Source organism: Gavialis gangeticus, unplaced genomic scaffold, assembly GCF_001723915.1.
Source record: "Gavialis gangeticus isolate Ggan-Ray unplaced genomic scaffold, GavGan_comp1, whole genome shotgun sequence".
NCBI lineage: Eukaryota > Metazoa > Chordata > Crocodylia > Gavialidae > Gavialis > Gavialis gangeticus.
This window is the reverse complement of record NW_017728998.1, coordinates 4,198,779-4,226,759: the sequence shown is the minus strand read 5'-3', so window position 1 is coordinate 4,226,759 and position 27,981 is coordinate 4,198,779. Positions and strand designations below refer to the sequence as shown.

At 48.2% G+C, this 27,981-nt stretch overlaps 1 protein-coding gene across 1 annotated transcript in view; it reads right to left on the bottom strand.

The window, feature by feature from the left end:
- Positions 1–27,962, bottom strand: part of SLC7A5 (solute carrier family 7 member 5) — a 55,270-nt gene extending 27,308 nt beyond the window's left edge. Inside the window, exons 1-2 of the mRNA XM_019505416.1 lie at positions 27,402–27,962; positions 11,141–11,266 (exon numbers count right to left, since the gene is read on the bottom strand). Coding sequence (XP_019360961.1) covers positions 11,141–11,266; positions 27,402–27,945 — 670 coding nt within the window. The 5' untranslated portion in view covers positions 27,946–27,962. The remainder of the gene's footprint in view (positions 1–11,140; positions 11,267–27,401) is intronic.
- Positions 27,963–27,981: the final 19 nt, after the last annotated feature.

Genomic DNA, 27,981 nt, shown 5'->3' with positions numbered 1-27,981 from the left:
GTCAAAAGCCTTCCGGAAGTCCAGGAAGACTATGTCCACTGCTACCCCTGCATCTAATGATCTGGTGATCTGATCGTAAAAGGCCACCAGGTTGGTCTGACAGGACCTGCCACTGATGAACCCGTGTTGGTTGCCCCTAAGCATGCAGTCCCCTGCTGGCCCCTCCTGGATGTGTGCCAGAATAATTTTCTCGAACAGCTTGCCTAGGATTGAGGTAAGACTAACTGGCCTATAGTTTCCCGGGTCCTCCTTCCTCCCTTTTTTGAAGATGGGAACCACGTTGGCCCTCTTCCAGTCCTCCGGCACCACTCCAGAGCACCACGAGTGCTTGTAAAGCCGTGCCAGGGGTCCTGCAATGACCTCGGCCAATTCATTTAGAACTCTAGGGTGGAGATCATCCGGACCGGCTGACTTGAATACGTCCAGCCCCTCTTCAGCTCAAGGGTTTCATCCTTGAGGGATGATGAACCCTCAGCAATGATGTGGCAGGCAACATATTATAGAGATGTGGCAGGCAACATGTTATACATGTGGCGGGTAATAATGATTGTCCTCTGACTAGCCAATCAGAGAGGTCCGAGTCATTTCTCCCACAAAGGCCAAACCCAAGACTATATCCACTCTGTGAACAACCTTCATTTATAAGGGCTTTTAAGATGAGATTCAGGAAATGTTGTCCCATACAGAGAGGCAAATCATCTTATAACTTATCGTAAGGGCTGCACACTAAAGCTGTTGGATGTTTTGTAACTCATGAAATGGTCTAAATGTACAGCTCTGACTGCCAGGGGAAACAGTGCCCACCCCCCCCAGTATTCCCATACAGCAGTGTCCCCGTTGAACATCACCGCAATGCAAAGTGCACTCCAGTTCCACACATGTGCCTATTCTCCTGCACTTCAACTACCTTGTTAACAACACTGGCTGCAAGGGCTGTTCTGTAGGCAACAATTTGGCTTTGCCCCTGCGCTCTGATGTAAATTGGTTGTTTAGCTGTACTTGGCTCCACAATTAACCAAATTAAGGTAACAAGCCCTGACATTAAGGCCTTTGGTGGCTCTGATCAGCTGCCAGGAGTCTGGTAATTTTACCGGCAACCTTCCGTCACCCGGGTTTTCCAGTAGGAAGAACTTGTAGGAGTCCATGTACTGCATGTTCAGACCTTTTCTTTGAAAGCAGTCTTTTCTTCTCAGATCATGTCCATTCCAGCTGTAATAATGAAGATCTGCGATGGCTAGAAGCAATTCATTGTCATCAAATATTTAGACTGTGGCTAATCAGTCATGAGATGGGGAATGCAACCATTTAAATCAGAGGATCTCTTCAGTGTTCAAAGTAGGTTCAGGTCAGTAAGGAGATTGAGCAAAAAGGATGCAGTGTGTTCGACACAGGGAAAGCTCCAGGGGATCTCTGTTCAGTTCTGGCTCTGGCTCCAGAGGGACACAGCAGCAGTCCTAGTGATGGAGTCATTTAAGACAACGCAGAGGATGAAGCACTGGAGGATTTATCACATGGAAAGCCCAAGAGGATGGTTTAAACAAGAATTGAATTGCTGTCATCACTCTGATTCCCGAGTGGCGGGCTCATCGCACTTCTGCTGCATGTCCAGCCTTGCATGCCATTCGAATGACTGCTGCAGGCAGAGCGATCTCATCTCTTTTCCTTAAGGCCCTGCGTAAACAAGCTCGCAAAACTCAACTCGTGGTCAGAAAAACATGTGCTGGGGATTTCAGCAAGGGGTGGCCCTCTTTAGCTTTTGACTGCAAGTCAGGACTCCTGGGCAACACTCGTGGCTCCTGCTACTGATTCAGCCTCCCCCTGGGCAAGTTAGAGCTCCTCTCCATGTCTCATCGTCTCCTCCTCCTCCTCCCCTGCCCCCCGGGAGGAATAGGAAGCTTTGCATGTTGTTCATTAACTAATGTTCATAAAGAGCAATTATTTTTAGTCAAGACTGGAGCCATGAAGGGCATTCAGGCTGCCAGATTTCCTCCCCCTTCAGAACATCATTACCCCCATCAGCGAGCCTGAGGCATTCAGAGGAGGATGGAGACTGGGAAAGGACTAGCTGTCTGCTCCACCGGTGTCCCTTATGTTCCTAAACTAAGAAGGGCAGCACAACACGCCTGTGACCTGCTCTCCCAGCCAGCTCCTCAAGCCCTGACCTAGATATGAATCAGACCAGGACCAGCCAGAAACCCCCCAACTTCCGGAAATTAAATCTTCTGGACAGGGTCCTGACAAGGAGCCCCACCTGGGACTGCAGCCCGGACTTTGCCTTCTTCATCTCCCCTGCATTTTGCTGCTACCACGGGAGAACGTCCTTGTCCTGTGCAACCAGCTCTTGAGATTTGCAAGTCCTGAGCTAAGTGGTGCAGACGCTGCTACTTAGAAATTTCAGATACAGAAGAAGTGTCAGTACAGGGGTTGGGATGAGACAGGCAGGCAGGCAGGCAGGCAGCTGGGTGCATGTCTAATGCCTCCTCCAGCAATTAGAGAAAGCAAAGGGAATGGCCCAAAATGCAAGGAGTAGAGAGAGCCTCCATGCTGCAGAGATACGTTGCAATGCTCCCTCGTGAGGGCAGACTAATGACAGGATGCTAACCCTGAAAAAAACAGTCCAGTTATTTGCCAGCCTAAGTGTATTTTATCCTGGCTTTGCTTAGTACAACAGGTTTAATCCACATCCATAGAAATCAGTGGCTGAAAATGGAGTCGGGGGCAGGAGGGAGAAGCAACCTGACCAGGCTTCTAGACAGACTGAACAGAGCTATTTGAAGACCGGCCAGATTGTTTGTGCAACAGAGCCAGTGACCCTTGGGAAAGGCAAAACCCTCTGTATCTTTTTCCACGATTGCAACTGCCAGAGGCCAAAAGCCTTCTCATCTCAGTAAAAAGCTGTGGAGAAAAGATAGAACAAAGCTGTTGATTGCACTGATCCATTATTGGCGCAGGGTGCTCCTGGAAACTATTTGTGGGGGAAGAGACAGAGAGAGAAAAACACAGGGATGGAAGCAAACAGGAAAAAAATAGGCAAATATCTAAGTGTTTACTGCTATTTGGTTGAGAGCATCAGCACTACTAACATAGCTGTGCTTTAAAAAAGAGCAGCTGAGTGGCTGTTCAGAATCCAGCCTACATTAGCAGGGACCCTTTGGCCAGGCAAGATAACCTGGGGGATCCCAGTGCTCCACTTGGAAGCAGCCGCTAGGTGGTAGTGCATTTCAGAGACAAGCAAACGAGCATCCTTGTCTGACCCTGCTGCAAGAAACCACTTCCCAAATGCAGACAGGACAACGCTCTGGAAAGGCATGCAGCTGGCAGCATGAGGATTTTGCCCAGCTAGGACTTGCAAACATGTCCCCGCCAGCTGGCAGTGACGACAGAGCATAGCCGGTCCAACACAACCCTTGACGGATCTCTTTCTGCAGCGACAAGCATGTCGCATCATACCCGTTAGCATGTTGAGACAGACTTTTAAAGTACATCGTGTAGCGTCAACACACACAACTGCAAACACTGATCCCATGGTAACATAAAATGGCCACATGAATGTGATGAGAAAAAGTGCAATGCTTCTGCTGTATTTTTGGGTAGGTGACTGTTGCACCTGTCCGCAGGCCAAAGAGCTGGGACCTATGTGTCAGTAATACTGACTTTTGTCACCAAGACCGTAATAACTAAGAGGTGTAAAAGAGCAGCTGGCAAAAAGAAAATAGCTGGACAAGAAATAATTACCATTCAATCCAAATTAGAGCACACAAGCTGTGCGATGCACTAACCTGCCACGGCCACCTGACCTCGGGCAACTGGCACGCACCTTCCCCAGTCATGCCTGCCTGACTGCAGGCAAAGCTTTAGTTAGAAAGCACCAAGCCCATAAAACACACCCTGTATAATTGCGCTACTGACTCTCCAGTCTGAAATGCCTGATTAAGTCTGCAGGATGCATCCTGAAGACCTTGGTTTAGAGCTGTGCTTTTCCAGACACCTCATCCAGTCTCCCTGTTGATGCCATCACCCTTTTCTCACGTGTGCAATCAAGTAGTGGTTGGCAGCAGCAAGACGAGCCGTCCTGGTGCCCCATCCAGCATGCGCCTTAGCCCCAATATCCAGGGACCTGCTCAGAAGACAGAAAGAGAGAGATGGAGAGAGAGAGGGCTAGTTCCCATAGACTGGTTAGCACAGGGACGCCAGCAAGGATTGCTGAGGTGTGGAGCTGAGATGGGCTCTCTTGTAGGCTCCTGGGAAGCCAAACCCAGACCCCCAAACTTATTCCACGTGCCTACGGCTTTGCCATCATTAGACCTGCATTGGTGACCCGCGCGTCCCAAATGCCATACCCCGGTGACAGCCAAGTCCCTGCATACCTAACCACTACACTTAGGGAAAGACATTTTTGTATAAGTGGATCATTACCGAGGTGTCCAGAAATGACAAATGTATGTTTAAAATAATCAAAACCCTGGCCTAGAAAGCAGGCCTGTTCACTGTTTACCTTAAGGAGACCAGGCTTTAGAAGGATGGAGGGGAAGCAGACTGCTGGACTATCCCGATCGCTGCAATGATGCTGACGGCCTGCTGCTCTCTGAATGGCTGAGTACAATTATCTCTGATTATATTATATATACAATTATCACTGGTCAGTGATAACACCTGTCCTGGAGCCTAACGCACGGTCAGCATCTGCCTGCAGATCATGCTTTGACATCCTTAAGGGAGCAACAAATTTTGTTCGTGATCAGCCAGGATTTCCAAACTTCCCTGTGACTTCAACAAGATCTCTCCGCTTCTCTTTAAGGAGACTCCAAAACAAACCTGTTTTCTCTGTTCTTTTCTCTTCTGCTATTAACAAGGCTTTATTTGGGTCTCATTACAGATCTGGTTTGATGAGCTTTTTACCATGCATTCGGCTGCTCTTATCACTAGCAGAGTGGAAGGAGGAAGGAAAAGAAAGTTTTTCCTTCCCATGAGGCTGGTTGTAATCATGGGATTCGTCACAAACAAGGCCATTTTTTTTTTTCCAGCCGAGGAATTAACAAAGTGAACCTCATTAAGATAGGCAGATCAAAAGGGAACTTTCTAGCAAAAAGCAAAAGGATTCAATTAAAATGAAGCTGCACACACAGCACAGCCAAGAGGCTGTCTTGCAATGGGAGCAGACAGACCGCATTTCTCCTGTGCTTTTACGGGTCTGTTTTGTGTTGCTCTGCTTAACTTTTAAAGAGCTGGGTCTTCTTCTCAGCTTTTATTTTTAAAAATAGTCCTACATAGGAGCAGAGAATTTGCTAAATGCATTAGCTCCTCCAAATACCCTTTTATATAGAACAATGAACTGCAGTCCGCGAGGTGTAGGTCCCAATAGCGCTTGATTAATTGGCATGCATAATTAAAAACAAGGTGTGGTATCTATTCACAGCCCTCCATAGCAAATATCTGCAGCTAAAACCTGCCTACTCTGTCCTTAATTCACCCTGCACTTGTTCAGTGTGAACACAGCAAAACTTTTTTTCCCCTTGTGGGAAATATGGCCACCTATTTCTTTGTCATCGGATTTTATTGCTTTTCTTCATGTAATGAAAACACTTGATGGGAGAGAAAAGACAGAGCCAAAAACCAAGTGGTCACTGCCAGCAAGGACGTGTTTCTCTGCAGTCTCGTTAGATTCCAAGTCTGAAGAAGAAGCGATGGTAAAATTATCTTCTGCCGTTTACTGACACGGTAACTGCAAAACAGCAGCAGATAAAACTAATCATAAAAAGTTCAATCAACTGCACTCAGATGCTAAATGAAAATGTCCTGGGAACACACAAACGCTTCCACTTTCCCAGATCTGAGCCAGCCAAGTCACTGCAAAAATACTTTCAACTTGGAGTGTATTGGTCCAACAGTCGATGCCAGCCAAAGACTGAATTAACTGGACTGGTAACATCAAGAGACTTCCTTTTGTCCAAAGAGTCTCGGGATTGGTTGAAAGAAAAAAAACAAGGGCCCACAGAAAAGAAAAGAAAAGAAAAGAAAAGAAATAACCAAGAGAATGAAACTCCACGGAGGTAAGACTTGCTGTCGCCCACATATTCAAAGGTTAAATGGGCTTTCAGGAAAGTTCCCCGTTTTAAAGAGTCAGCACTTTTAAAAAGTAAGGTCTACTGACGTGTTATTAGCCAGTAAGAGATCCAGCAACCAAGCATCGTACCGCCGTGTGCAACATTTGTAAACTTCCACCACAGGTGAGAAAAGAAAAAAGATAGTTCTTTGGATGTATTGCTGCTGTGGGAGGCTCTCTCAAGGACCGCGAGCTTTGGGAAGGGGCAAAACTAAGAGCGGGAGATAAAGGCAGGCACAGGAAAGGAACAAGTGAATGTACACGACTGATCAATCAGGGAGACAGAGCAAGGTTGATGAAAGACAGCACTAAGACAACAGGATTATTCTATCCAGAACTGTACAAAATAAAAGTCCAAACCAAAAGCAATACAGGGCTTTAGATTCAGTGCCTGGGGCCCAACAGAAGAGTTGGTGAGCTCAGAAACAGTGACAAGATGGGCATGCCTGCTTTGATGCAATCCCCAGAGCCCTTGCCTTTTCACTTGGATTGCCTTCTTCTGAGACCATCCAGAGATCCCTGATCTGACTGAGGTCCCACTCAAGAGACACTGTGTGAATGCACACAAAGACCCAGGCTCTAATGTTAAAGAATGATTGATTCCAATTTCACTGCGCTTCATACCCTCTCCTCAGCTGTCATATAGGCTAGCAAGGCCTGGCAGAAGCGCAGCATCTTCCAAACCAGAGGAGCAAGCGAAATGCCTTAGACATGCAACATGCCACACGATTAACTTTGGCACATCTGGGACCTTGCAGGACCACCAAGAACTAGAAGCTCACATGACTGACTCGAAAGTGTAATAGCTGTTGTATTACATGCCAACATGTGCTTGGAAAGACAGACAGTAACAAATATACTGTCATATTGGCAGGTCTCCTGTTTTCACCAGAGGATAAGCAGAGTGTGTATAAGTTGGCCAACTCCTGACCTGCACCATACCCTGGTGTGCACTTCAGGTGCACTTGTGCAAGTCAGTTAAGGGGAAGGCAAGAGTTTTAACCAAGAAGTCTTTGCTGGAAGAAAGACAGGAGACACCTCTCCTGTACCAGGTGAATTGCTGCAGGATGTGAGTACACGCTGCAGTACAAAAATGAGCAGGCACAGAAAGGAAGAAGACAGCAGGTCATCAGTTAGGTTTTGAAAACCAGCATAAAGTGTATGCGACTGAAGACGACAGGATGGCTTCTGTATGCACGTGGCCTTCAGGGATAATCCCTCTGGGTACACACGAGTCAGTAGATTTAATCTGGATTACACCTGGGGAGCAGCAGGCAGTACCTGACTCATGCTCAGCAAAGACTCAAAGGTCTTTGTCCCAGGGAGTAAAGCTGCTTGGAAGATACACAGCAGGATTATTCAACAAGTGATGAGAAAACAGTAAACGCGATGCTTCATGCCACCCGGGTCAAACGCTGCATTTACTGCCCTCCATCTCCATGTATTGACAAAGTTCATCAAGAAGCTGCAGAGTTTGGGGCTGGGCAGTTTTGGGGGTTGTTGTTTTTCCTCTTGGTTCTCAAGGGGCGAAAAGTTCAGCAAAGCCAACAGGGACATGAGAACAGAGGTGGGAGGTATATGTTGCAACAAAGCCTTGAACTATGTTCCTCCAGCACTGTAGGCATTCAGCTGAAAGGAAAAAAACTCTGATAAAGCAAGGAATTCTGCAGAGACAGCAGTGTCTCCCGAAGGTCAGGCAGGAATGAAAAGGAAAAGGGGGAAAAAAAGAAAAGAAAAGAAACTGCCTCCCCCCCATAAATTAGCCAGAACAAAGGCAGGCAGGACCAGCTACAAATGTTACTCACTCCCACTTCACAATAAATGCCTACATTGCTGCCGAAAAGAACTTTATTTTTTACAAAAGCAGGGTTTCCAAACTCTCCTCTGCTTTTTTTATCTATCCATCCTAAAAATAGCAAAAGCTTATTGAGGCAGGTTCATTAGCCAAACAAATTTGGGGCAATACGCTTCCCTAGGCACAAATGATTTTCAGTGGAAAGGCTTATTATAGGAGGAAAAAGCAAGGGACATTTCCTCTGTTCTCCCAAACAGAAATCTGGTTAAGAAAGGAAAAAGCTGATTTAAGGGAGAAAATGTTGTGGTTGCAGCAGTTGCTATCATGTCTGGGAACAACGATGCCAGCTTACCCAGCCTCTCCAACCCACATACCTCGACCAAGACCGAGGCGTATCACCTCTCAGGTGAGAATATATTCAGCCCCTTTAATCCTTGGCTTTTCTGCAGAAAGTACCAATATAAGGGTGTGATTCTTAGTAGGAGTACTAGACATGACCTACGCACACAGGAAAACTCAGTCTCTGCCCTTTCACCAATTAGGCAGCTAATTTTTCCATAGGCATTGCAATAGAAATGGGTCCTGGGGAGGGATCTGAAAGACAGGGTCGCTGTTTTATAGACAAGTCCAAAGATTAGGGTGATAGACAAGGGTGGTTATGAACATGGGGGGGCAGGTGCTGACACAAATACTTGTCTTCTAGGAGCTGAATTGAGATGTGGCAGCCAACTAGGTACAGAAAGTACAAGAGTTGTTATTTGCAAATGTTTTGGTCACGGCAGACCCTGAAACTTAGAGTGAAAGACCACGTGTCAGTCCTGGGAGATGTCCAGAAAAAAAGAACTCACTTGATTTGCAACTCCCCCCAAAAGTGGGTGTACCGCACACAAGGGCTGGAAATGCAGAGCTGGACCCTTGTGTAACAACGCTCTGACCTGCCGCATGAATTAGAAACCCGGCTCTTTGCTGGGCCTGAGCATGCTACAGACTCCGGCACTTTGCTCCCGGGAATCACTTCCCTTTGAGCAATGTGGATGGAAAAGCTCTCATACCCCCCTCATTCCTCATCCGGTTTCCTTTCAACAGTCAGTAGAGGGCACAGTCTGACTGGTTACAATCGCTCGCCGTGTTTACAAACAGCATTTTGGGAACAACAACAAAAAATCTTCCATCTGTGCAGGGGGGTCAGATTAGACGACCCTGAGATCCGTCCAGCCCTGTAATTCTATGAAGATCCGCAGGAGCCAGCGTACCAGCTGGGATGCCATTTCTGTCCTGTGTACCTCATGGGAGCTGACAACGTAAGCTGGCAGAGGACTGTAATAAACAGCTGAGATAGCTCAGATCCCAGCATAAAGCCCGCAGCTCACATTTGCCATTGCAAGCCATAGCCCGCATGCACAGCCAGCAGAGAGGGGGAAAAAATAGAAGGCATCAATTTGTTCGCCTCTCATGAACAAATGTGATTTTCCTGTTGCAAGCAATATGCCCTGCTGTTAAGGAAGTGGTATGCCCCGATTATACAATTTAAGGATATGCCTGTTCTCCCATGAGCTAAACATATATTTGAGCAAGGTTGGTTTCTTTGCAAGCCTTCAAGTGGTTTCAGGCATTTCCCTGTAGATGATAAGAAGTCCGGGTGGGAAAGAAGAAGGGACAGGAAGCAATAGTGACCTACAGCAGGGTCTCTTTGCATACGAACTGAAAACAAAATGGCATTTGCTGCTCATCATTCAGCAAAGTCTGCTCCTAAAACAAGCACTGAACTTCTCACTAGCCCTTGTTTGAACCGCTAGGGTGTCTCTCACACCCCTTCCAATGTCTGCCTAGACTAACAGAAATGTCATTAACTTTTAGACGCGCCCATCTTTGATCATCACAAGTCTTCCCGAGGCTCTCAAATTTCTTTCCAAATCGCATCCTCCTGAATTCATTACAGGCAGCTCTCCGTAGGCTGTGATTGAGTTATCCGATGAGAACTGGCTAAAGAGATCAAGATAAGAAGGTGGATGTCTGCTGCTTTGCAACATTATTTACTTGGCCCTTAGGTTTTGATCAAACACAACAAAGAGCTGAATTCAACCATGACTGACTTCTGTGCTGCTAACACAGGTCCCAGCAATGATTTTAAAGAGGTAAAATATGGAAGCTTGTACATGAAACACACCCTGACACTTTTATAAAGGGAATGTCATGCTAGCATACAGAGACACGACACTCTTGCCATGGGTTTACAACAGGCTTGCAATGCACCTGTGGCAAAGTGGGACTCCCCGACTAGCCACAATGCTAGTTGCCTCACTTGCCTTTGGGCATGCCCCCCCCCACTGACTCGCCTGCCATGCCTTGTTATTGATTAATTGATCAATCTTAATTAGGCGGGAGGCTGCCCATTTACTGCCCTGATGCCAGGGGGCACTATCTGCAGCTCCATACCCCCCCTACACTGCAGCCCATGCCTTGTGTCAAGCACCCCAAAGGTGCTCCACCACAGTAATGATTGTTCCCTAATGAAAATGGAGGTTTTTTTAGAACAATTAATCTCACGGGACTCTATAAGCACGTGGAGGGTCACATTTCACCTTTATTGTTAATAAAAGACCCAAAAAAATACATTCTGGACATGAACGCATGTTCTGTAGGCAGCTGTTATTATAGCCTGAGAGAAGATGGAGGAAGGGACCAGGGTACAGGTGTGTCCCAACACAAGCAAGGCAGTCTTGCAGCCTTTAAGCTTGAGTTTATTTTTAACATCAACTGTATTTTTAACATCATAAAAACACTAAAACGAAGTCGTCAGGATGTGATGCGTTGTTGAGCTGATCTGGGGCCTGCTATTTCACAATGGATAAACGAGAGAGTCAATTTTTGATCTGTCCTAAGGCAAGATGCAAAAGCGGCTCCCCTATCAGTTATTTAGAAAGAAAATTAATCCACTTGTACTGAAATTTGTGGAAGAGGCAACAGCCTTGCATTATCACTCACAAATCCAGGTACGAAGATACCACAGCTAAGTACGTATGCTGGCTTAGCATTGGGTTTTCAAGAAAGAGCCGCCGGCTGGGGCTGCATCGTTGAAAACCACCACCTGCCTCAAAGAACAGCGATGTATGTGCATGACTTGTTACATCTATTGGTAGAAAACGTGAACACCGAAGCCAGCAAAGGAATAAGTAGCAGAAACCAAGAGAAAACTGCCAAAACCCACTCCCTCCCTCAACCGCAAGAGGAGACATACTCACCCTTCCCCAGCTGAACGAAGCCAAGGATGATGATCAAGGCAAGCGCCCCCAACTTGGCTGCTGCAAAGGCATCCTGGACGCGAGTGGCAGCTTTCACACTGTAACAGTTCACTGCTGTGAGCAGCACTGGAAAACAAGAGACAGGAGACAGAAGTCAGCTTCCACTGCAGAACGGGCAGCGTACCATGGGACGAACCACCGGCTTGTGCTTCCTCTTAGTCAACACACGCCGATTCCTAAAAAGGAAAAAAAGGAACCCCTCAAAGCTCACAACCGTGCCCAGCTGCGCCTGTTTTACAACTTCCCACTTCCTGTACCACTCACCCGAAAACAGACAACTTTGTGCCGTATACCAAATGCCACTCCGAAGGATAGCGTACCACTGATTTCAAAGTTTGGCATATTTTGGCTATCAAGTTATAAGTCATGACCTGTCCAGACGAGGGGATAAAAGGGGCATGGGTTGCAAGCCTCCCTTGTCCTTGTCTTAGGTTTTGTGGCATGTGGTCTCTATAGACTGGAAGCTCACTGGGGCAGACACCTACCTGCCTAGGACTGAAAACAAAGACTGCTACTGTTATTATTAAGCATGTGGCTTCAATCCCCACTAAGCCAATCCAATTACTCTTGTGATCGAGCCTAGTTGCATATAATCGCCACGTACATACAGCCCCCGAGGCTATTTCTAGCATTGACAACATATACTGTATTACTAATGGCCCCGAGGCCACATTGTGCTTTTACTGTACACACACGAAGGGACAGTCCCTGCCTTGAAGCACTGGCAGTCTCAGTACACAAGACAAGAAAGTGTGGGAAAGGAAGGAGAAGCAGCCTGCCCCTGAAGAAGGTCATTGGCAGAGCTGGGAAGAGAACCAAGGTCTCCCAAGCCCATGTCCGGTATCTCATACTGCCTCCAGACACAGACACAAAGCAAAAGAAAACTCTCACGATCAAAAAGACGCGTTTACAACAGGACGCAAATCACATAGCTCTTTTCGCCAGGTTGCCTTTCTAGTCTTTTCCTAGAAAGATGCTCAAGTAGTAGTTAGTAGGACCAGGGTTAATTGTGAGCCGTACACTAAATGCAGTCCATCCTATAGGGCGCTCCTTCTCTTCCTCCCTGACACCAAGCACATCCGCTCTCTCCCATGCACAGGGCGCTTTCGCCAACCTATGAGCTTGGACCCGGCACCGTATCCGGCTCTTCCTAGCAGGAAGGTAGCTACCCTGCTCCTCAAAAAACAGCCGATTGCAATATCTGCCTTTATCTGCCACACTGCATCCAGGTTAATTCTCATCCTTTCATCTGCGGACCCTGGTTTATATTTTTAGTCTTTGGAAGGGTGGAAGGGAGGCTCCCCAAATAGGCTACATAGAGTCCTGCCTGTACCAGCGTCTCCTGCAGCACAATTAGAAAGGAAAAGAAAGGAAGCAGAATACTACCAAGAGCAGTAGTGACACTGGTGATCATTCGAGCACAGCATGCCGGCAGCTGTCCCGATCGCTGCACTGAACTCACCGGCTTTCCCAGTGGAAAGGATGGGAAGGCAGCACTGCATCGAGCATGCCCCATCAGCTAGCATTAAAGAAAGTTAATGGGGAAAGTGCCTGCATATTGCCAGGGGAACTGACTGCCAGCCCTGGGAGTTGGGAGGGTTATGCTGGCATGCCAGCAAGGCAGACTACCATTATTTTAAAGAGGACTGTCTATTCCTCCCTCCTTTCAATGAACAGAGGCAGTGGAGTTGGTTGCCCAAAACATTGTCCCCAAGGGGCCTTCAGGCAAGGGTGATCCCACACGCTGCCCAGCCATATGCAGATCAGCTCTTCTTTTTCTATTCATCCCACCGGTTTTCAGAAGCAGGGATGCTTGGTGTGCCATAGGGACCCTACACTGCCCTTCCCCGCAAGCCAACATGCACAGTGCAGTTTGTAAACCGTGATCACGTCTTCGCCCACCTTGACTCCAGATTTCTTACAGTGCTGCCACAACTTTTGGAGTCCCAAGCAGGGATTGGGACCCTGCTACAGGAGGCATCACACAGACTATGAATGAGCTGCCTTGGGCTATGAACAACTCTGCCCCATCACCCTCCAGAGGAAGCAGACATGCGTGTGATGCTTTCTGCAGACACGGGGGCGGTTACTCCATTGCAGGGTTGGGTAGCAGCATCAAGAGGGGGAGAGAGGAGGAAAGCCCCACGGCTGAGACCTGGAACAGCATATTCACTCACACACCTCTCCGGCCTGTTTGTCTGAAGCAATTAAAAAGATGACCTGCCTCCTCTTCTGCCACTGGAAACAGCCAGCCCAGGGTAGTGGGCAGACAAGTCATCTAAGGTTACGTCTGCACCCACTGGGGCAGGCAGGAGGCTTTTCAGCCTGCATCACGGTGCACGCTATTCAGAGCGGACAATCCTCCATCTCCAGGCCCCCCAGCTGGCAGACCCTGAGCCAACGGGTCCTCCAGGCCATGACACAGGATATTTTATATGCCGGCTAGTAATGCATTCGCACTAAATAGGGGCTGCCAGCCAAGGGTCTGACTCAGCCTCAAAGACTTCCTGGGGGGTGGAAGAAGGAAAAACCAACACACTGAAATGCGAATCAGTAAAGCAAAGTGTGGAGGTGGGGAGAGAGGGGAGGGCTTTTAAATATTCTCGGCACGTTTCTTCCCCCCCCGACTTGCAAGGGGCTGGGGTCTGACCTGCCGCGTGACAAAGCAACGTGCTGGGTCTGCTTGTATCGCATCCAGGGGGACTACGTTCAGGCAGTGAATCCAGCAGCACACACCCAGTGCCCCAGCGATCAGCCCCGGCATGTCTGAACGCGACTGCGCCTCTGCCCTGTCACACCCGGTGGCTGACTCAGGTTTCTGGTACAGCCCAGGTTCGGCGCCTCGCACAGAACAGGCGTGGATCTGACATCAGGGCTCGGCCTCGCTCTTGCTGCTCGAGCGAACAGCGAGGGTGATGGGATTTCCTGGTGACTCACACTGCCGCTATGCAAGGGACAACTGCATCATTCATTCACAGGGTGCTGAGGCTCCCTTGTAGTCACCGCATGGTCGTGACATGGGGCAGACCGCATGGGTTTACCCTCCAAACACCGCGCACTCAAGGGCTGCAACAGGAGCTTGAAGGCTGAACCAAATTAGTGAGAAACAGAGGACAGGTCAAACACTGAATCGGGAACAGACTTCCCAAAGAGGGGGTGCAGTTCCCAACCCTGGAAGTCTTCAAGAGGAGCCTAGACAGACGCCTTGCTAATCTCAGCACTATTCCTGCCTGGAGCAGGGGGTTGGACGCGATGATTTTTCGAGGTCCCTTCCAGCCCTTCATTTCTATAATCCTATGCACACGACTGCATGATAACTAATAGATTCCCCCCCTTAAAAGGTCTAGCTTCTGGAGTCATGTGAATGAGCAGGAATATTTCAGCTGAAAGGAAAACACCCCAATCTGCCAGCCCTCAGGGTGGTAGAGGAACGCCTGAAAGATGTGACCCCATTTGGGGGAAATGACCGCAAACCAGAAGGCAAATAAAAAGGACCCCAAATGAGGTTTTTACTTGGCTTGCTTTAGCTTTCTGTTTTTTAACATCCGATTCTCAGGCCAAGCCAGTGGTTCTGTGGGGTCTGGTTGGAGACCATGAGCTGTCTCACTTGAATTGGCAATGCACATCATGTCAGGACTCCTTGAACCCCTCTTTTGTGGGCAGATGTGCAACAACACAGGCTGCAGTGGTGCCACCCTGTCTTTCTGGGCTCAGCTCCCCACCTCGTGCAACTGAACTTCCATGGGGGAGGAGGGAACTGCTCTGGCTGACCTGCTGCGACTTCCAGGAGACAGCAAACAGTCAGGACCAGTGCATGTCATACTGAGCTGAAAAGCCCTCCTTTTCCACAACTTTGAACCCTTATCACAGCTGTTTAGCTGCAGACTGTCTCTGGAAGATATAATGCACCGCTACACCTCCTGAGAAAGGCCTGACCTTGAGCCCCTTCGGCAGGAAGAAAAGCAGGCAGCGCTATCAAAGCTCAGCAGGATTACGGCGGAGAGATAGCTACCCTATCACCCTGCTGCAACCGATTGCAACGCGTCTGCCTTAGAGGGTTTTCTTAGAAGGGGCACTGTCATGTTAGCTCTTTTATAAAGCGCTCCTGTCTTAAGTTATGCCTACGGAGAAGGGGCAGGGGACATCCTGAACTCACAGTATATTGGGCATTAACAGAGTAAAAACTCAGACCTGTGGTCTGCACACAGGGCTGAGACCTCCTACATTCAACCACCAGCTTGCAATATGCTAGGGTCTGATGCAAGCCCCAACTTCTGTGCCTCAGTTTCCCCAACTGTAAAACAGGAACTTCACCACACAGCTGTCACAGAAAGTAATGCCCGCAGAGTGCTTTCAACGTCAGAGGCGCTATGCAACCTGCTAAGTAAATGTTATTATCTCTGCGACCAGAGACACAAACACATAATAGACACTCAGATAAAACAGCATCTGTTCATTTTTATGAGTCCTGAGGACACATTTCGGGGCGTTCGACTCCTTAGGCTGTCACACTTGTAACAGGATGGGATTCTTTGATGCCTAAAGGTTTATTCCTTTGATTTGAGAAGCTATCCATTTGGCAATGGGCTTTGAGGAATAGTCATTTACCAAGGGAAACTCTTCCCTTCCATCTCCGTTCCACATGCATTAAGCTAATCGCTTTACGGGAACAAAAGGGGGGTAGGTGCCTGCCTTTCCAGCGGAGGGGAGCTCTGGTGGCCACCCCAGCACCATGCACTGGCTCAAAGCAGATTTAGTCATCCCAAGAATAAGAACTTGAGCTCAAGCTGAATTTACACAGCACTCTCTCCCCGACGGCTTTACATAATCAGGATAATGGGAGCCACAAAGCCGCTGGGAGGACAAGTGGAAGGGAAGAGGCAGCAAGCCAGCTTGAAAATAGGGTGATTTTTCTTTTCAAGATATTAAAAGGGCCTGCTCACAAGTCTCCATGCACCACAGCAGACCTTAATACAGCTACTCTAGGGGTTGCTTGAACTGGGTGAGGGGGCAGTTCACGGCTTTTGAGGCTGGTAGGTTTTGCAAGCACATTCGAGCAAAAGGACCACGGACACTACAGCAGTGGTCCCCAACCACCATGGGCACACGGGGAGCAATCCCGTGATATGGGAAGCCCCGTACTTTGCTCTCCCCGGCCACTTCAGTTCTTCGCTGCCCCACAGGACAGTCCCCGAGTTCAGTTTGAAATGTTTTTAATTGCCTGCAAGCTAGTACCACTGCACGAAGGGCAACAGCCGTCAAGAAGAGCAAGGCTGGTCTAGCGATGATGGTACTGAACTAAGATGCAGCCAGTTCTGCCACAGTTTCCCTGCAGGATCTTGGGCACATCATTTAATGTGCACCTCATCTGAAAGTGGAGCTCACGTCCTACTGCCCGTGGTGGATGGAGAACACACCTCACACTGCATGCTATAGTACTCTAAATTACCCAGCCTCCAAACCAAATACAAAGGTCAAGTCCTTTGGTTTTTTTTATTCAGTTAGCAGGATCATCGTCTTGTGCCCTCTTTATCACATGCGAGCACTGTAAATAAATCCCTTCCCAATGGGCCGGAAGACTCCTGCAATTGCCAAAGAGCAGAGGACTGTGAAGACAGCCCACATGTAACAAACGCTCTGGTGTCTGGAGAGCAGAGAATCCGGTGGATCTGCCCCACGGTTCTGCCCAAAGCAAACATTGCATGAAAGGAAGAAAGGGAAGCGAAGGTAATTGCATCATGCATGCCATGCCTGGCACTTCCCCTTCACGGGGAGGTGCTGCACAAGACATCAGGAAAGCAGAATCACACTCAGGGAAGTCATAGCTGTTCACTGGGATTTACTGGTTTTGGGCCTGGAGGAACAGCACCCTCGGGGTGACTCTGAATACGAGTTAACCACATGCTGCCTTTGGCTGACTCTCACCCAGAGAAAAGGGGAAGGATTCTGCTTCTCTGCCCTGCAATCAAGCAGGGCTGGTAAAGTGGAGCTTGCAAATGGCAGGAATAAGATCCTTTGCTCACTATTCACATTAGAGACTCTGAGCCCCTTATAAACATGAAGGAATGAACCTTCAAGATGCTGCAAGGATGCACAATGGGTGTAAAAATGGCATGCTGCATGAGTGGTAATACCACTCGTTTACATACCACTCGTTGCATGACTTGGAGGCCTGGGTTTGCAGTGCTTATTGCAATGCTCCTTTGTGCTCACAGAGCTCTCCGAATCGTTGCATGGCTGTGAAGATGTAATGAAGCTAAATAATACGAGCTAAAGAAGCATTTTCATTCCGGAGCTATAAAAAAACCGAGCAGGCTGCAGTGCTGCACTGGGAGGCGGACACGTGGTAGGGAAGAAAGGGAGTTCACACCCTTTTACAGCCTCAGCTGAAGTAAGGACAACCCAAAAAAGTTGGTGCTATATATCTATCTACTTTGGTTAGTCTATAAGGTGCAAATCTACCCTGCTTTCTATTGAGAAAGGAAGCGCCAAGTTCAGGACCACAGAGGTTACAGCCTTCCTAAAGTGGGGTGATGCTCCCGTGCACCACGGAGAGGCACAGTGCAGACTCGCATTTGAAGCAGGTGCCCAGTGCTGCCAACTGGAAAGCACTGGGCAATGGGTTTCGACATGTCTACACAGAGCAGCTGTCTACATTACCCTACACAGGAAAGCTGTCACCTTTCCTGCTCACAAGTACTCCCAGAACAGCAGCTAGCTCTTTTTAAACAGTAGGGCGCTGTGTTGCCTTCTCTTCCCATTACCAAAGTGGTGGTGAGGCCTGAGCAGCTTTTCTGGGAAGGTGGATACAACCAGGCTTCAACACCTGGGGCAGAAACAAGACAAGCTGAACTCATTGCAGACAGGAAATATAAGGTAAAGGTAACAGCAGCATTCGGCACAAGAAGGGACCAGAGGGATGTCCCACTGCCAGCATGTGGCCCCTGAACCACAAATGGCCCACAGGCCCCGGAGACAGCCTCCCCCACTTCCAGGAGGGGCAGGGGCTGGGGGCCGGCTAGCACAGCCTGCAAGACACCTCCCACACAACTGTGTCCATGGGCCGCATGTGAATGACTCGCGGGTTAGCTTATACGACAGGGTTTGCAACATCACAATCAGCACCATGTCAAGAAAACAATTATTCATTTTGTGGTGAGACGCACTGAGTGGGTAAGGACGGGAGAACAGCCTTAAAATAGTAGAAATGGAAAAGCACTCCTAAGTTCGGATTAAACCTAGACATATGCTGCAATGGTTGAAACCAAACTGCGGTGGCGGCGTGTAGCAGAGAAACAGGAAACCAAACTGACTCTGAGAAAACACGAAATTGGGTGGCTCCGTTTTCACCAGGTGAAGCACGGGGACCGAGAACAGACAGTCTAAAAGCAGACAAGCAGCACTTTGCATCCAGCATGTGAAGAGATCTTTAACAGGTGCTTATTATCTTGCCTGTGAATCAGGCCTTAAAAAGAAACTTCCCACATCACCAAGGCAAATACAAGAAAACTAATGGAACCGGCAAAACGAGTAGCTTTGTGTATTAATATCTTTAAGGCCGTCCCGAAGCAAAGGGACTCGGGCAGGTTGTTGACAACACAGCCAGAGGCATCAGGGCAGGAAGGTTAATGGATTCCTATGGGCGCCTTATTTATGAGTTAGGGAGAAGCAGCCCCATGTTTGTCTTAGCACCATGTTTGCTGGCTTCAGCCAGTGTGCGCCCTGGGCTTTCTAATATGCAGTGGTGGGAAAAGCATGCAAAAAAGGAGCATAAGAACAGGGGATGAGCAGGAAACATGCTCATGATGGCAACGAGCCCTCTGAGAAAGAGCAGGAGAAGAAAAAAGCTAGCACTGGAAAGAGGTTGCACCTTCCTGCTTAAATATCAGAGAAAAGAAGCAGGCCATAAGACTGAGGACAGGACTTCTAACAGCAAGCTGGTTTCCAACCCCAGTGTTGTTAGCACTGGCTCATGTTCCCCATGGACCTGCTGAGGATTTCATCATCTGTAGCTTCTCCAAATTTGCAATTCTTTGAAAGTAAATTGACAAGTATTTATTTCGGGCATCTTCCCAGAGCCAGCAGAGTGAGACAAACAGCCCAGCACCACCACTGTGAAAAATTCAAATGCACAACAGGGCTCTCAAGTGTAATAACGGACAACTTGCAGGACCGCGGTGTTTATCACTGCACAATTGCTATGGCACCTTGAGCAATGTGGTATCATGGGACCACAGCATTCGAGCCAACCTGTCCACACCAGAGTCAGAGCTACCTGCAGATACAAGCTAAGAGAGTCGCTATTCTGGCTTATAGGGAAAAAAAATTATACTTTTAGTTGCAAAGCCCTTAGGCTTGGCCCTGCAGGGAAGTCTCATGACTGGTTGCTAAGAAATGCACAGAGGCATGTAAACTGGTTATCTTTAAAATAAAAAAGTGTTATTAAAAGGGGTGGGGGGGAAGCAGAGATGATTTTTCATTAAACAGTTCACCCAACAAAATGTCACCTTTTCAGTGACAGATAACTCAGAAGCTTAAGAGTATTTTACCTGTGCAAAGCGACATATATGTGCCAAGGTAAGAACTCTCGTGGGACCAACCACATAATATTAACTTTTCTAGTAGGTGAACAACTGTTAGATTTGCCAAGAGGCTTCTCCAGCACACAGTGAATTTACCCCTACTCTGAACTACCTGCATGTTGAATTGGAGAACCTCAAGTGCAGGTAAATGATAAAAGCAACAGCGGGTTTTCTACATAAGGACACAGGCAGAAAAGTCATTTATTAGACCGACTTAAATAGTTGGGAAAAACATTTTTTAGCAAGCTTTTGGGTTTAAAAACCCTTTGTCAGGCGGAAGAAGCCGCTGCAGTTGGTGTGCGCTCTTCCTGGATGGAAACAGAGACTGCAGAGACTTCTTCAGCCTGATGAAGGGTTTTTAAACCCGAAAGCTTGCTAAAATTTTTTTTTCCAACTATCTAAGTTGGTCTAATAAAAGATATCAGATTCACCCAAAGAACCTTGTCTGCCTATGTCCTTAGACCAACACAGTGACAACCTCCACCCCTGCTACATAAGAAGAGGAATTTAGCCAGGGCATTGCATGCAATTGCACCTCCAGCTGAAGGCTTCTCCTGGTGTTACCCTCAAGTCTAGAAACACCAGGTTGATTTTCAGTGAGACTTTGCCTTCTCCAGTTTGGCTGTTCTCCACGCAGCCGATGATTCCTCACATTCAGCAGACACCCTTGGGGAGGTGGCTGCACTGCAGCATCCAGCGACGAGTTCAGGATTGCAAACTCCTAACACCTTCCAAGCAGGTTTTAACCCAGATCCCATTACCAGGGCTGCCTCGTAGATAGCCAGGAATCAGCCCAGCACACTGGCTAGCAACGCACCGCTTTCTGACCCATTGTGCTGGGTCTGTCGTCTGTGCTGGACACTTGGACCTTGAGACACTTGGAACGTCTGAAATCCCTAGTTAAAAATGAAATAAAAGCCTGAAGGGGATTGTAGTAAGTTTCTCTGAAAGTACCTTTCCATTTATGAGTGCTTCGAAATGATTAACCCTGAAGGTAAAAATACATAGCGTTCACATGGAATCAGATTGAATGGGGTGTTTTTGTAAAAGCCAAGACACAGGTGCCAAGAAGTGGAGTAACTCAGTGCTGTGCTACCAGGGTCCATAATACCCTTCTCTTACCCCTGCCCCCCACCCTCCTGCCTGAGCTCAGCTGATGTCAGTAGCTATTTCCATTAATACTACTCTCTCTAATTAAATAAGGATTTAAAAATGTAATCTAAGTCTTGCAACCTTAGCTATGTAGCCACGGCTCCAGCAGAGGCCCTTTCCTCCCAGCCTGATCAAGCAAGTGCACATTTCAGGGTGCAGCTTAGTTATTTAATCCACCTTTCTGAAAATCTTCAAAGCTTCACATCATCCTTGTCTGGACAGATTAATTCTGAATGTCGACTCTGCAGAATAAACCCACCTAAAACAGACAAGTGGAAGACTTACTTTGTGCCTGTTTGCCGGCAGAGAGCACCCAGCAGGCACGTCTATATAAGACACCAACTGCGCAGTAGAGTCGCTTAAAAGACATTCGCTGGCATGACTGCGCAGTAACTCTGGTTAATGTGCATTTATTTAGTAGCTGATTATACAAGTACTAAATAAATGCTCAGTAACCACTGCGCAGTAGCGTCTTGTGTAGACGCATCCAGTGAGTCTGCAACCTAGGCATGACTTCACTGCCGAGTAGCTGTTTCACTGCAAAACTAACCATAAAAGCAGAGCACATCAGGGAAAGACACGCTTATATGTGACAAACACTGTTTTTCAGCTAAAACCTTGCCATGTTTCATTGAACGTTTAATTTTCTGTGTCTTACGGGCTGTGGCTGCAAATCCACAAGATGCTCAAACCACATGTTCAGATGCTTTTGCACAATCAGGGTTGCTGGTGTGATTTAGCTGCTTAAAAATAACACAATACTTGTGAGGAGGATGATTAATTAAGCGCCTAATCCCCAGGACATGCAGCGGTGCGTACAGTTCAACTCAGTGTTGATGGCTGCAGGCTCTTCAGCTATTGGACTCTACAGAAAAGGGATAGATGAAAAGCCAATTGATCACTGAACTCACAGGGCTGCATTTGCACGAGGGATGCCTGCTATATTTGTAAGGGGAAGGAAAGGAATTTGCAAAATCTCCAAGAAGGTTAGCGTGCGACAGTTTTGGCAGCAGCAGATTACTGCAGCCGCAATAGCTGGGATATTAGTGGCAGATTAGCATACGTAATTAATGAGTGCCAAAACAGTTTAAAAGCTAAGAAAACAGTCACTGGTTTGACACAAAGTCCAGAAAAAAATCTATCCAGACCCAACGAGGAGGATTTTTCATTTGTTGCTGAGCAGGGCAGTTCAATTTTAAAACATATTGTGGAAAATGATTTGAGTGGAGGTTAAAGATTATCATATAGTAACTACGTAGAGCATTTGAAATGGGCCATAAATTGGGAATGCAACTGGGTAGGGAACACAAGGGTGTCAGGATGTCTGTGGCAAGGAAGCATTTAGGCCCAGTGTGATTCCAGGAGTACAAGGCAGATTTGGACTGGCACCTCCTTGCCTCTCAGAGCACTTCTACCTAGCATATTCTTTGCTACTTCTAGGGGAATTGTGCCACTTTTATCTATTGACCTCTATGCATGCGAGAGGCATGCAGACATCAAGTGACAGTAACACTCAAGGGTGTAGATGACTTTTGGAAATCCCACGTCTGCATTTCTGTGCTCTCAGAAAAGCTCTCTTCAAATTGGAGAGAGTCCAGCGGAGGGCGATGCATATGGCTAGCGCACATGACTGGTGAGGAGGAGCTGCAGGAACTGGGCTGATTTAGTCTGCAAAAGAGAAGATCGAGGGAGATTGAATAGCAGCCTTCAACTCCCTGCAGGCGGGTTGTAAAGAGGATGGAGCTGGACTGTTTTTGGTAGCAGCAGATGACAGGACAAGGAGCAATGGGCTCAAGCTGCAGCAAGGGAAGTTGAAGTTGGATAATAGGAAAAACTCTTCTCCCAAGGAGGGTAGTAAAGCACTGGAATGGGTTACCCAGAGAGGTGGTGCAGTCTCCATCCTTGGAGGTTTTGCAGACCCAGGTAGACAAAGCCTTGGCTGAGATGATGCAGTCAGGGCTGGTCCTACTTGGAGCAGGGGGCTGGACTGGATGTGACCTCCTGAGAGCCCTCATCTTCTATGATTCACGTTGTTTATTATGCCAAGCTCCTGTGATTTTTTGGAATGAAGGTTTCTGAGAGATGTACAAATTCAACTGAAGATTTTTAATGTACACAACAGCAAACTGGACTGAATAGAGCTTTTCATTAAAAAAGAGTATGACACAGTGGTATGAGACGTAACAGGTACAGTGGCAACTGCCTAAAAGAAAACTGCACTGATCATAACCTTTACAACAGCATGTATTTGAGGTCAATCTGTTGCCCATGACAACTGCTGTTCTCAGAAAGAAAAGAAAATGGAAGGTTTATATTGCTATATAGATTGCTATATTTATAAAATTGCTAGATTGCTATATTTTTAAAATAAATAGATATGCCAGGATTAACAAATGGAAGGTATTTGAAACAAGAAATATTTAAATATCATAAAAACTGTGTGTATATTGAAAAAAAACCTGCTTAGAAACCAACAGAAATTGGAGGAACGTGGAAAAAGTCTTGATGGCCATGTCGAGACTGGAGTGCAAAATTACATCTCGCCACGGAGGCAAAAGATGTCTTCTTGAGAACAGTACCCTCTTTCCCCCCCTCAAAAAAGGGGGAATGGCAGCAACCTGATGAAAAGCCCACCAAAGTCTAAGATACTTATATAGTGCCAGCCATCTATGTGTGTGTAGCTGGAAAACAGAGTGCTGAACCTGCCACAAGACAACTACTACCGTGTGCTAGTAGTGGGGGTTGGAATAATTGATAGGAAAACTATAAAAGCCACTCTGAATCATGGAGTCCCTACAGATGTAATTTCACGCTTTGGGAATAACCACTTCAAACCACATGCAAGCTGAATCCCTGACTTCCCATTTCATGTGACGGGACCTGTGACCGTGACAATACTTAAAAAGGAGAGATCAGAACTGACCATGTGCAAGATGCACTGTCGTGGGTCTGGTCATCACAAAAGTAGCTCATCCTTCTGGTCACCAACCCAGCCCTGCTTATTTGTAAGACTTCATCAAGGTGTTTGGGTGAAAAAAAGTTTCAGCCAATGGGTTTTTGGGGAGCTAATCCCTCTGATGATTATTTGCGCGTGATTTGTCATGGAATTCGGCATGTTTCTTCCCCTACATTGGATAACTAAAACTTTTCAGAACAGAGGAATCTGAATGATGATCAATGAGCAATGGGTAAGGAAACTCCTGGATAAAAACCTGCTAAAATTTACTCAACTTTCAGAAGTGACACTCAAAAACCCAACATTTCCTTGAATCCTCATGAATAACAAACAATCCTGCATAAATCAGACTTGTCTCTTAATCATAAAGCATGCTCATAAGTCCTTTTTTCAAACAAATGTATCATTTTTCTTGTACAGAATCTAATTATGAAGGGGGCTGTCTTAAATTTGAAGCCGTCTTGGATTTGGGTAACTACAATAGCAAATCTAGCAACCTGTTTTTTTATTCAACTCCCCGACTCCAGTAATATTCTGGCAGGGATGAGCCTTGCAGTTCAAAACCAACACAACAAGGTCCTCCTTGCTACTGGAGCATGAATATAAAAGGTCAGTCTGCTGATACACAAACGTGATGAAGAATGAGTCCAGGCTAGGTGAAAGGAGTAAATAAGCTGGACTGTTACAGCCAGGACAAGGGGGTAGAGGATCCCAGAGCATCCTCGACTTTAGAACATGTGGCAATATCTGTGTCCGAGGTGCAAATTTCTCAAGTCCTCCAGGCCTTGAAAAACCTCACTGCAACACTGAGCTGTGAGCACTCCCGCAGTGATGGACAGTTTTGAACAACCATTTAACAAACCTGACTACTAGCAAGTCACGCTATAGTTTCCACTTGCTTGGTCCTCATGTTTTACTGCTGTTTCACATGGAGGTCCTGGCTCCCTGGGAACAGTCAAGTGGTTTCCAAAAAAAACCCTGCTTTTTTAAAATCAAAGTTCTGCCAATTAGGGAAGAAACATTTGTTTGTAGTGCATTGCCTGACAAAATCTTTTAAACTAAATTAAAAGGAGACTAACGCAAGAATGTAACCAAAAGCATACGCAGAAGGGTAGCCTAAGGGAAAAGGGATTAGTTTAACGAGGAACCACATGGAAATGACGCCAATCCTGAGAACTAGCAAGGGTGGAATGAACTCTGCTCCAGGAAAACCACTTTTACTTGTGAGCAGACAAAGCGTAGAGATGCTAAAATCACTCAGCAGAGAAAGCCACAGAGGACCGAGACCCAGGATGCCCTATGGGGTAATCCCATCTCTGACTGACCAGCTCATGGCCCTGGGCTAGGTACTTTACTCCCTGCATCTGCTTCCCAGTCTTGTCAAATGGGAAATTAAGTTAACCCAGCCGTCAGGATGCTGGAAAGCACACCGAAGATAAGCATCACGTGGTAAATTCCTAGCACGGTTACATTCAAAGTCTTCACTATGGAGCATGGTACCAGGACAGCTAAGACTGCTCCCTATAAGATGTAGAGGACCTTGCTCTGCTCTGCATTCACAGCAGGACCCTGCCCTGGATTCACACCTCTGCCAACCCAGCTCTTAACAGTACTGTGAGCTGGGGAGTCAAAGCAGCTGAATCTGATGCTGGCTACATCATATCTTTCCACGGCACCGACTCTCTCACCTGGCCTGCTTGACCCACGCTAACCTAATTCACCACGTGCACTTCGGCAGCCCTTTCACCTTGTTGCCCTGCAATGCAAGACTTCAATGCAAAGTCATTAAAAATGCAGCATCTATGTTACTGCAATGCTTTTTGTTCCTTCTCACACACACACAGGCACTGCTGCTTGCAGAATAAAGTCTCACTGTGTATTGACAACACCACCACTGATACAAGAGGAGGGTGGCCCCGCTTTGCAGTGCAGGTTCCGCAGCACTGTTTCCTAACCGAACCTTACTGCTTTCAGTAAGGGGACACTCTTCCCTACAGCTCATCATGAATTAAAAATCTGGCTGACTTAAAAGGGGGGGGGGCTGGGGGTGCCCTGGCTTCCATTTCCCCCAACACGCCTAACAGCGTGGCTGTGAAATGAGACATTTCAGGCCTGACACTGTGGCAAACACACAAGCTTGACTTGCACAATCTGCAGCATGGTTGGTATTTCCAGCCAGGCCAGAGTTGCATCAGCAAACTGCTCTGAGCGCCTGTGCAGGTCTAGGGCAGCTGGCACATGGATGAGTCAAGAGAATGCCCCCTCCCACCACTGCAGCTCTCAGTGGCCCTCAGTCCACCCAGAGAGGGGGAGTCTTATATGAAAATGGTTTGTTTAGAGACTGCACCCGAAAAAAATAAAAATAAAAGAAAGCAGGTTACCCAGGTGTAGCATCTCTCCCCTGCCAGGTCTTTAAAGACCCCCTTCTCCAAACTCCACCCACAGGGAGGGGCTGTGTTTGCATTAGGAGAGGACTGACAGTAAGCCGGCTGGAGGGTTATGCTCAGAGATGGCAAGGGAAGAAAGGCACAACACAAGCCCTACGTGTGGGAGACAGGACGACCTTTAACGGGACAAAGAGGCTAGATTTTGACAGGTCTGAAAACCTGAGAACAGGGGCAAAGGATTTGGAAGGGTCCCTGCGCTACAAAGGGTCCCACAGGGTCATTCACACCCCCGAGCCACACAATACCCGCAGAAATAAAGAACTGCTGGAGTGGGGAAGAGAGGGCCCCCACCACCCAGGACTGCAGCCTTTTGCATGCGTCTGGCCAGACTACAAGGCAAGGGAGGAGGAGAGAGGTTTTTGTCAGCGCTCTTTCAGGAGTGGTGCTGAAACCCGTTTGCTCTTGGCTGCCGTTGCCAAGTTCAGCACCAAATCATTTCCCTAGCGTGGGTTCCTGCAGGCTAACTCCACACGTGGCTTCCCCATTTCGGGGGCATCCGAGCTCCTTGGCGCCACGGCTGGGTTGAACTCTCCCACAAGCCTGGATTCGAGTCTCTTGCAAGGGTGCAATCCTCGGGCTGCAGCTCCCCGAGCTGCAACAGCCTCTTCCACGCATCCCCTGGGGCTTGTAAACTGAAAACATGCCCTACTCCTCCCCGCGAACCCCCTGCCTGGCATCTCTTTCCTGCAGGTACGTTATGCCACGTGTGCCCACTTGCTCCGTGTCATCCATCTGACCTGGAGCGCGTTCGGCACGTGGTGCCTAGGATCGCAGGGTCCATTTGGTGGGTGCAGACAGAGGCAGGGCCGAGCGTCACCGTCTGATGACACAACACAAGATGTCAGCGGCTCCAAGCAGGCCACATGCTGCAAGTTGCCTTCAAAGAGGGGTGCTGCTTGAAAACAGGGAAATTGCCTTAAAATAGAGCTACTTTTCGAATACGGATGTCACCTTAAAACAGGGACGTTGCTTGAACACGGAGAAGTGGCCTTAAACTAGGGGAGCTGTTTGCCTGCAGGGCAGTGGGCTGGGGCAGGGGAGCGTGGCGCGGCATGGATACTCACAGACACAGAGGCAGGCCACCAGCTTGGCAGCCCCCTCGGGCACCGGGCAGGTGGGGAAGAGCGGCTTGAGCAGGTAGGTGGCGAAGACCAGGGCCACGATGTACTGCGAGGAGGGCCGGATGATGAGCAGCTCGATCCAGAGCTTGAGGAAGGCGGGCAGCGAGCCATAGACCTCCAGCATGTAGGCATAGTCGCCGCCGGACTTGGTGATGGTGGTGCCCAGCTCAGCGTAGCACAGCGCGCCCACGATGGAGAAGGCGCCGCACACCGCCCACACCACGAGCGCCAGCCCGGGCGAGCCGGCCTCCTTCAGCACGCCCGTGGGGCTCACGAAGATGCCCGAGCCGATGATGGTGCCGATGATGATGGCCACGCCGTTGAGCAGCGTGATGGAGCGCTGCAGGGCCACCCCCTCCTTCCCGGCTCCCCCGGGCCCGACCACGCCGTTCTCCTGCCCCGCCGGCTGCAGCATCTTCTCCAGCGCCTCGGCGGGCGCCGACCCGGCGGCAGAGCCGCGCTTCTTCAGCGCGCCGCTTCCCGGCATCGCCTCAGCCGCGCGCGCCGGCACGGCCGCCCTTTT